Source organism: Corylus avellana, chromosome ca2 (assembly GCF_901000735.1).
Source record: "Corylus avellana chromosome ca2, CavTom2PMs-1.0".
NCBI lineage: Eukaryota > Viridiplantae > Streptophyta > Magnoliopsida > Fagales > Betulaceae > Corylus > Corylus avellana.
In genome coordinates, this window is record NC_081542.1 from 6,517,701 (window position 1) to 6,528,051 (window position 10,351).

Below are 10,351 nucleotides of genomic sequence, written 5' to 3' on the forward strand. Positions count from 1 at the left end.
AGGTTTGAGAGAGGAGGAAAGCTTTTCTTGGAGGTTTTGCTCAAAGAGAGGTAATCTTCTTGACCAACGTCTTGTTTTATTTAGTTGTTACTTTTCGTATATTTTATTCCAGGGTTTCGTTGGAGTTTTTGAGGTTATAATGTCCTTCTTAGGTTTTTACCTTAATTTTAGCATGATGTTGCATTTCATTATCAATTAGCGTATTTCTTGTTGCATGGTAAGGTTGTTCTGGGCCAGGGTATGTTAGAGATCATTTTTATAACGTAGAACCAGTTTAGAATTGAGAAGCTCGTTGGACCAAATGAAAGTTCTGCCTGTAACATTCTAGGCGAATGTTCATCCGAGCTCGAACGTTCGCCCAAGCGTGTTTTGCTGAATGTTCGCCCATTTTGTCCAAACGTTTGAACAACAACCCCTGTTTTCAAAGTTTTAGGATTATGGTTCGTTTTAGCTTGGAATTATAATTGATACTAGGCTTTTCACAAATTTGGAGAGTCTGGGGCTATTAGAGGAACTTTACGACTCGGGTGAGTATAAACTCACATAATTCCAGCCGTTATTTTTTCCGCATTGCACGATTATTTTGTATAACAAAACATGCATTTTTACAACTCTCATGAAACATATTTTGTGAAAATGTGCTACTTAAACAAGATAACGAACATGATGAGATTGTAAGAGCATGCATGTAAAAGACGGATAAGATTAATTGTATCGTATGACATAGTACATCGGTACGTGCAGGATAATAGTGATGGGCTTACTGTACATGTTAACTCTATGGTTAAATGTGTGTGTGTGGATGTGATATGGGTCTTGGATCCAATAGTTATTTCAATTCGTAACTGGCACAACGTTAATTGGCGGGTCACTACAAGCCGTACCTCATTAATAGCGTGGGTCACCTAAGGTTGGACTCGGTTGGGCTGCTAGTGTTATGGACGGTAGCGTACAATGATCGAAACACCATCATTGCATTATAGTTCTCTCGAGACAACGCCAACGCTGCTGAGAATCGATAAATATCTCAGGTAGACTATACAGTTGAACTATTATTGATTTACATGATTATAACATGTACTATATATATATTGCGTTCATGAATAATTGTCATGTCACAATGCGGTATAATTTATCAAACTGAGTTCATCATTAAATGACATAAGTACCATGCATATTTTTTCTTACAAAGTCTTTAGACTTATCCTTACCAACCATATATATTTATTAATATTTACATATACTACAACACTCGATCAAATCATCAACGAAGCCCAGAACCTCAACTGGCTTGACAGCCCACCCATTCTCCTTCCAACAATGCCCTCCAAAAATTCCCTATCTCTTAATAAGTTGGATGGAAAATTCCATACACTTCGTCCCATAGGCAAATCAAAAGTAAAAGGTCCGCCAACATCACCACCAAGAAGTTTGCTCGTGTCACCATCTACCACATCCTCTATCACCCTCTTCGTTGTTAGTTTCTTTTATTGAACATGGTAGTGTGTAACCTAAGGGGGAGAGAGATCGATGCTTGGGCTTGAACTCGGCTAATATGCGAGCTCCGAGCTTGAGCTCGCACATGACTAAAGCCTTGCCGAGCTAAGCTCGAGCCCATAAACTGGGCTTGTCACTAGCTCGAGTTCGAGCTTGAATTCATTGAAAGTTAAACGAGCCGAATTCGAGCAAGTACTACTCGCTCAAGCTTAGCTGGTGAAACAACCCTTACAAGCGCCTATCAATAGGCCAAAATACATTAAATGAAAGCAAACATTTCAAAGCCTGCATGAATAATTTCAATTTGGCGACAATAGTTTCATCTTTGACAAAAGGTATAGGAGCAAGTCCCCGGTAAAGAAACATCTCTATTTGAGATATTTTTAATGTTAACTTATGGTTTTTAGCAAAATATGTATATCAGTAAAAACTTGATTAGTTTCAAATGGACAAGTGAAGGGGATGCTCCCCTAATCATGATAAATTACATGAAGACACTCTAATAAATTTGCAAATTTGAATATTTAAATGCAATGGTTATACTATTCATTTATGAAAAGACACTATATATATATATATATATATATATATATATATATATATAGATGAAAGTTACCATGGGAATCACGTACTTTCATGTAAATGAAGAATTGGAGGAAAAAATAATAATAATAATAATTTTTGTACGTGATAAAGAGACATTTAAAAAAAAAATAGTAAATTAACTTGATCAAGAATGGAAATAAATGTAATGACTCAATACTTAAAGCAATGCAAATTACTCGATTATGCAGATTCCATCAATAAATAGTGGGTGCATAACAGTACATATTGCAACATTTTCTGTTTGATGCATTACATCAGAACTTTGCATAGATGATCTTCCGCATGAGCTCTTCAGGTGCTACAAAACAGAGGAAGCCAAAAGGAGTCAAATGAATCAATTATATTAGAAATCTAAAAATTCAGATTAACATTGAGGGTTCTCTCCATGTCAAATCTGGAAACCAATTTGAGGATTTGGTTAAAACTTTTAGACTATCATTCAAAAGGTACAAATTTATAGGATTGATTTTAGCAGATTGGACTGGGAAAGACTTCAATATGTCAAGTAGGTGCCATGCCATTATTTCAGCAGTTATATTGCAGTTAATACCATTAACTTGAGAAGTTTCCAAAGCTTTATGCAGGAAGTTGAAGGTACCTTCTCCACCTGTGAAGAGATTGAACTGGCCAATGGCCTGCCGGAGGAACATTTCAACTCCACCCACAATGATGGCTCCTGCAGCCTCAGCATCTTTTAATAGCCTGGTCTTTCTAGGTGTGTAAACGGAATCAAAGACAAGCTGGTACTCCGCCAAGGTCGCCTAGAAAAAGCAGACAAATAGTTTTAATGACGAAAACCAAAAGTTGTGTTGAAATGTTCTAGTAGGGGATAAAGTGCTAGACCTCAGATACAGGAATTCGGTCTGTGTTTGGATGCATCCCCAAAGGTGTTGCATTTGCAAGGATTGCTCCTTTACTTGGCTGGAAGTTAACTATATCTTCAAAAGGCCGAGCTTCACCAGATACAGCACAAGCAAGAGACTTTGCTCTGTCTTTTAGACAAACGATGAGAATTAGAACAGTGGGTTCACAAGCAATATACTAATCAGCTTGTTAGTTACCAATCACTGTGCTGCCAATGACTTTTTTTCTTTGGGGATGGGGGAGGGGGGAATAAGGCGTGGTCTCCGGCCATGCTGTGATTGGCAACCTACTGAGCTACATAGGTGAAAGAAATAAATAACATTCAAACTAGTAATCTCCCCTTCATGAGGCATGATTTTCAGCCGATTGAGTTACCCTTCGAGAGAAATAGCAATCATAATAAAGGAGTTTAGAGTTATGGTTAACATACCAAAATCAATGTCAAAAATAAGCACCCGTGCCCCTCTACTTTTGGCACCAAATGCTAAGGCTCTTCCTGCACCTCCAGCACCAGCTAGCACAAATAGTTTCTCAGCAAGAGGAGAACTGAAAGATGCTTCCCCATTAGTGCATCCCTGTTCTGTGATAATTCGAATGTGCAAATATTGGCATGCCACTCTCTATGGTTGATTTAAATATCAATGAAGAAAATAAATTTTGCAAGGAATTAAAAGACACCATTCTGAAGGTACAATTACAAATTTTGGTATTTCAGTACCTTTAAGAGCATCTTCAATTGCAGTTATTGAAGCCTCACAGTCTGTATTATAACCAATGAGCTTCCCATCTCTAGGTCTCCTTATAATAGTATTAACAGCACTTATGGCCTGATAAAGCATGTGTGAATGAATCTTTCGTCAACCACTCATACACTGAACAAAATTCTACAAAATTACAATACCCCAACATAATATAAAAGATTAAACATCATGGATTAAGCCAACCTGAGCAAGTGGGTGGACTTCATCACAGAACCCAATTATAGCTTCTTTGTATGGAAACCCAACACTATATTCACATGAATCATGAAAATGAGAAGCCAATGTTAATAGCAAAAAACAAACCAAAAAGCCAACACACACACACACACACACACACACACACACACACAAAGTACAAACACACATATGTCTTCAATGATACATCATCTAAGGCACACTAATTGAATCATTGTAAGTTAGCCAAAAATAGATTTTCTTTTAGTATGCTTCAAGTGTAACATACTCTCAGAAATGGCATACCTGAATCCAGCATACTCAGCGCTTGAATAGACACTAAAGAAATCCCTGAGATCATCGACAAACATTGGGACATATATTCCATTATAGTTCACATGCCTGAACGTAGGATTATGCAGCAGGGGGCCCTTGCTGTGGCCAACTGGTTTGGAGATGAGCCCAAAAATTTTAGTATCTGCATTTACATTGTCAACCTTGTAAGCCTGTATAAGGCCGTCTAAAGTAGGCAGACCCGGATCTGAATTTCCTTTGATAGATCCATAGACTAGAAAACCACCAAATTTTCGACACAGTAACTGGCTTATAAGACCTCTTTCGCCTTCAGAGTATGCAATTAGTGGCACCTGCAGGTAGCAGCAAGAGCTGATGTCATACTCCAAAAAATTCCAAAAAATGGACCAATTTAAATACTTGGAATGTTCATTTGATAATCACATTATATACATCTTGCAGAGAAATAAGATTTAAAAAGATGGTATTCTTCTCTTTTTTATCATATACTTAAAAAGGACACCTTTACCTTCTCTTCAATTTTCCTTTCTTTTTTTACTAATATCTTTTACTTTTCAATGTTTCTATAAAATCTGTAATTGCCAAATCACTTAAATGAAAGTTGAAACAAGACAATCTTTAATCACAAAAGCTCAAACCTGGCAACGTGAGAGCAGATGAAAAATTCTTGGTATTTCTGTAATAGTAGTTACATTTGTAACAAGTTTGATGATATCTGCTCCAGTTGTTTGCATGCTTGCGACAAGATGGTTCAGGTCTTCTTCTAAAGAAGCCATACTATTCACATAGCATGAAACAATAATTTTGCTACCACTGTGATGGTTCATTCTCAGCTCTCCCTTAAGATCTGAAGCCACCTGCACAATCATGACAGAAGTCAGATGAGACTCTGGACTCCATAAATTGCTCAGATCTATATAAAACTGATGTCCTTCAAATTTCTAGTCCTGCAAGATGTAGATGGCAGGCGACTGAGAGGGAGGGCAATGTGACCATTTAACTTGATGGTTCCCCGGCTCTCATTTCTCACCTTCAAATATACTCTAAGGAAGTAGGTGCATGTGTGGCAAGAGAAGCAAGCACATTAGAAACAGAAGGTGCTCCACTTACATGCCGATCTAGCTGCTCTTAGAAACTATCTTGCATGTATTCTTGTACATGCAAGAAGATCAAGATGATCAAGTTCCAGATGTCTTAAATAACCAATTATTACAGGAAGAGAAACTAACAGCCATGGATGTAAATGAATAATTATATTAACATACAATCTCAAATTCCATAATAAAGTTTGAGTAACTCCTGTTCACACTTACAATCTGGAATATCGATTTCAAAGCACTACCTTGAGCTCAAACTCGATGTAATCAGCTCCCAGTTCTTTGGCTAACTGAAGTGTTTCCACCCGCATGTGCTCATCGCCTTCATACTGACCACCTTCCCACTTTGGCCTGGAAAAGAATCATATAATTATTCGAATATATAGTAAGACAATGATCTATATAAGGCTTTCTCTAGTTTGATGAAGATTCCCTGGTGATTTACAAGAGAGAGGAGAAACAATGAGGATACATTCATGGCAGTCTTGATGGAGATATCCTGTAACAATTATTCCTTCTTTCCTTCCAGTTTTAGGACTTCACACAATAGATAATCTTGTGAAATCATAGTAGTTAGTGCAGTTTATCTTACATCCACATGCTCGGGGAACAAGTCATTGAGTTTTAAAATCTTCTTGGGTGATCCGGTTGTTTTCTACTTTTCTGTTAAACAGCGGCCTGAATATTTTTCTGCAACATACCACTACTAATCCGCCACCTAACAGATCCAATGTCCAAGCTGCTTTTAGAACTAAAGAGGAAGTTAACATAGTAGAGGTAGAGGAAGTTTATAGATTGACATCTTAAAATAGTTGTTGCTGCTCCTCTGTAGTCCAGTAATGACTCTACCACATCACCAACAAACAAACAAAAAAGATCCACCATACTACAGGTCTAACCTTCACAGATCAAGTACCATACAATTGAATGATTTCAGCCATTCAATTTCACTATCATTTTTGTTCACTATCATTCAATTTCAATTGAATGATCAGTCTTGATCCATTATTTTTGGATGCTGCGGGGCATAATGAGAGAAACCATGAATTTTCTGATCATATTTCACTAATAATAACCTGTGAATGCAGTGAGAAGTCAGACAATTTGTTTTTTGCAAGAACATGTGGTGGCAGAAGCTCAAGCAGCACTGAATACAACAGAGTTTAGCCGAGATTTGGGCCTTCAAAGTATTATTTTAGAAGGGGACACTTTGCAGGTGGTTAACGCTATACAAGCAATTGGTCCAATTGGAGTAGGAGTAGATATGGACAACTGGTGGCGGCGCTAAAGGAGTTCTCAATTCTTTAAGGAGCTAACACATTCGTCATACTAAAAGAGATGCAAATTTTGTGGCCCATGGGCTTCCTAAGGTGGTCACTATACAAATCATGGATAGGGTATGGATGAAAAAATTCCGAAGGGTATTCGGAAATGATAAACTTAATTATTTGATTAATGCTTTAAAACTCTCCTCAGTGTGGTATTAGACTGTAAAGTTATCCTAAAAAACTTAAACTAATAAAAAATAAAAAATATAATAATTTAATTAATACTTTATTGCTTGTTTATATAAGAAGACAGAGTATAATTTAGCTGTCTCTGTGCAACTGGTAAAGCCATTTTTGTTTGAATGGTTGCTGGCATCCGTTTTAAAGTATTAGCAATCGAACCCACAAAGGGCTTCAAGATATCATTTCTATCCATTTTAGAAGCAGAAAATAAAACCAGCAGTTAGGATTTATGAATATTACCGATAGACGATCATGACTGGCAATGGCTTATTTCTGAGGATAATTTCAAGGTCTTGGCGAGGCTGGAAATTCTTTATATAATCCAACCTGACTTCAACCACGTCCGCACCTTCTGCCTTCGCCTGCTTCATGTCAATCACCATTTGCTCAACGGATTGAGCCACCAATGGAGCACAAATCAGAGTCGATCTGTCAAATATTCCAACAGTTCCCATTTGAACAAAAAATCAAAAGAGTGAGACCCAAGCAATGTTGGTAAGATAGATTGAGCAGTTGGTGGGAATTATTTGGCAATGAATTCAACAGCACCCCATTGAAGAAGAAGATTGAATAGTGAAAGCAAAAGGGAAAGAGAACACGAAACGAGCTAACGTTGACGCAATATGCTCTGTTATGGAATATTAGTTATATTCAAAGGACCAGCCATTGTACAGAGTATCTTTGAAGTTTGAAGGAATGGGAGGGTTGGTGGATCTTATTTGGATTTGGAGAAAAAAGAGAGAAAACCCAACAACTCTGAAATATGAATCAAAAGAGATTGAGCATCAGCATTTATATAGCATCTGACTCTGGGTTGGTAACTACTGTAGCGATTGTAGATAAAAGTTGTGTCCTTTTTCAAATTATCAGTAAGAAAATCCTAAGAAATCAATTAGGACCGAAGAGGTTTATCTGTCAATTTAGCCGTCACGGCTGTGATTGTGATGGGTCTGGTTTGGTTGATGCCTGGTGGGAGGGTGGTTAGGTAAGGGAGCGAGTCGTGCTCATTGCTCTGTCTCTTCTGCTTTTGAGTTCCTTTCATTAGGATTTAGGACGGGGATTTTTCCTGCGTCGTCCGACAAAAGAGTAAAAATCAAATAGCGATATATAATCAAATATATATATATATATATATATATATATATATAAAATTTCTTTCAAACCAGAATGAATGAAATATCATCTAACCGATGTAAAATAATGTAAGTGTCTATCAATATTTGAAAGACACATTAAATTCTTAATCTCATTAATAACAGTTTATTAATTTAGACTAAATTTAATGTGTCTTTTAAATGTTTATAGATACTTGACATTATTTTACATGGGTTGGAGGATAATTGATTTGGAAGAAATTTGGAGGATAATTGATTTGGAAGAAATTTATGTTTATATATATATATATATATATGTGTGTGTGTGTGTGTGTGTGTGTGTGTGTGTGAGTGAGAGAGATGTTTTTAAGTGATTTTTTTTAATTAACAAAAATTTCTTTCAAATTAGTTTGGAGAAAATATCATCTAACCTATTTAAAATAGTGTTAAGTGTGTATGAACATTTAAAATGCACATTCAATTTAGTCTAACTTAATAAACTGTTATTAATGACGTTAATAATTTAATATACATTTTAAATGTTTATAAACACTTGGCACTATTTTTAATGAGTTGGAGGATAATTGATTTGAAAGAAATTTATGTCCATAAAAGAATAGGACTGAGTTTTCTCCAAACTGTTATTTTTATAAACTAGGTTAGAGGAACCTAATCTATAAAAATGATATGTGTTCTTTACATGTGAGAAGCACATGCTTCTTTTAATTACAATAACAAAGTTGAAAAAAATTTTATTTAAAAAACATATGTTTCTTACATGTTATTTAAAAAACATGTGTTTCTCATATGAAAAGTGACCCATATCATTTTTATAGACTAGATTGAAAAAATTTCATCCAACTCAATTTTGAGGAAAGCTCTATAAAAAAAAAACAAAAACAAAAACTGAATAGTAACATTACTTTTTTGTAAATGTGTTTTCTTAATTAAGATCTTCCTCCCTTGGTTGAAAAATCGAGCCTATTCTAAGAAATGCTCACCGGTTCTTGAATTAGTTTTCCTCTAGGCTGCTCACAAAGTTTATTGCGGTACTAATGTAGGGTTAATTACTCTTTTAGTACACATGGTAAGACTCATTATTAAATAGTTACCTCGGTTTTAAAAAATATTGTAAGTAATACCTGTATACACCTAATAAACAGACATGGTCTTTACATCCATGTTTTGTCTATAAAATTAATGATAATCCACATCAACGCCCTTCAAAACTCGACACATGTCCCAAACACCACATCATATAGTCTATTCAATGGTTTCTATTCCGCCTTTTCGCGGAAATTTTAAACATGTTAGCAACCACATATTTTGAAAAAAAAAATACTAAAACAAAATTAAACCAAAATCGAATTTCCATTCTTGATTTATCCATTCTCGATCCCCAATTTTTCCAAGCTCATTGTAACCCTTTGGTTCCCAAACACTTTCAAAGACTGGTTTCTCCCCAAATTTTGGTTTCCCCTTAACCCTTTGTTGTTCGATTCTTGCGTTTCCCACAAAGAATCAAACTTTTGGCCAATTCCGGTGGTCTTTATGGGGAAATAGGTGGATTTGCAGTGGTCAAAAGTGGGTATCGGTTATAACGGTAACAATAACCCTATTTTCGTTAATTAACCAAAATTGTCGATTAATTCGGTTAATTAACCAATAACATTTCGATAGGGCTGGGTATCGATCATATCGGTCCGGTTAATGGGCTTATCGATCGGTAATCGATAAGCTATCGGTTAACCAAATTCTAACCGATTACCGACCAATAAGAAATATTACCGAAAATTATCGATCATATCGGTAATCAGTTAACCGGTCGGTTAAATCGGTTTTTTGTGGGCTTTTTATTGAGCTTTTAACTGGTTGCTAATTTGTCAAAAAATTAATTGTTTTGGAGGCCCAAATACGTTTTGTTGGGCTAAAGCTTAAAATAGCTTATTAAAAATTAGTTATTTTTTTGTATATTTTTAGCTAAAATAGCTTATTGAAGCTTTTTTTTTAAAAAAAAAAAATTTTAATTTTTTTATATTGATCTACTACAATATAAAATAAAACCAAAACGATGTCGTTTTGGTTTCAATAATAAATATAAAATTATAAAAAATTAAAAATTATAAAAACTTATCGGTCATATCAGTTTTTCGATAACAAATTATTAACCGACCGATTATCGACCGATAAGCTTATCGGTATAAAATTTTTAAACTATTACCGACCGATAACTATCGGTTACGGTTACTATCAGTTCGGTTAAATTCGGTAATCGGTCGGTAATCGGTAATTGGTTAATCTGCCCACCCCTACATTTCGATAAGAAATTATTCCGAAAATTTTGATTAAAATGGTAATCGGTTAATAACGGTTCGGATAATCAGTTACCATTAGACCAGCACCGAGCAACCCACGAGGCTCCGACGTTGGAC

General features: G+C 35.6%; 1 protein-coding gene across 3 annotated transcripts; it reads right to left on the bottom strand.

Annotated features, from left to right (window-relative positions):
- Nucleotides 1–2,207: 2,207 nt before the first annotated feature.
- Nucleotides 2,208–7,867, bottom strand: LOC132170873 (bifunctional 3-dehydroquinate dehydratase/shikimate dehydrogenase, chloroplastic-like). 3 transcript variants are annotated; one of them, XM_059582012.1, is made up of 10 exons: nt 7,066–7,863; nt 5,560–5,665; nt 4,856–5,074; nt 4,209–4,549; nt 3,912–3,975; nt 3,686–3,794; nt 3,398–3,547; nt 2,947–3,095; nt 2,702–2,864; nt 2,208–2,401 (listed from the first exon to the last, which is right to left on the bottom strand). In XM_059582012.1, exons 1-10 carry the CDS (start codon nt 7,278–7,280, stop codon nt 2,358–2,360), a joined length of 1,560 nt encoding a protein of 519 aa, XP_059437995.1. In that variant the 5' UTR covers nt 7,281–7,863; the 3' UTR covers nt 2,208–2,357. The 3 variants fall into 3 exon arrangements, with proteins under 3 accessions (XP_059437995.1, XP_059437993.1, XP_059437994.1); XM_059582010.1 differs by lacking the exon at nt 7,066–7,863 and adding an exon at nt 5,907–6,398; XM_059582011.1 differs by lacking the exons at nt 2,208–2,401; nt 2,702–2,864 and having other exon boundaries at nt 2,953–3,091; nt 7,066–7,867.
- Between the last annotated feature and the right edge of the window lie 2,484 nt (nt 7,868–10,351).

Bases quoted from the DNA above. Each gene is read 5' to 3' on its own strand.
- LOC132170873 (XM_059582012.1), bottom strand. From the start codon at position 7,280: ATGGGAACTGTTGGAATATTTGACAGATCGACTCTGATTTGTGCTCCA. The intron at 3,976-4,208 runs GTATGCCATTTC...ATGTGAATATAG, and splicing joins GCTGAGTATGCTGGATTCAG to TGTTGGGTTTCCATACAAAG. The intron at 2,402-2,701 runs GTACCTTCAACT...TCTGTTTTGTAG, and splicing joins TCTCTTCACAGGTGGAGAAG to CACCTGAAGAGCTCATGCGG.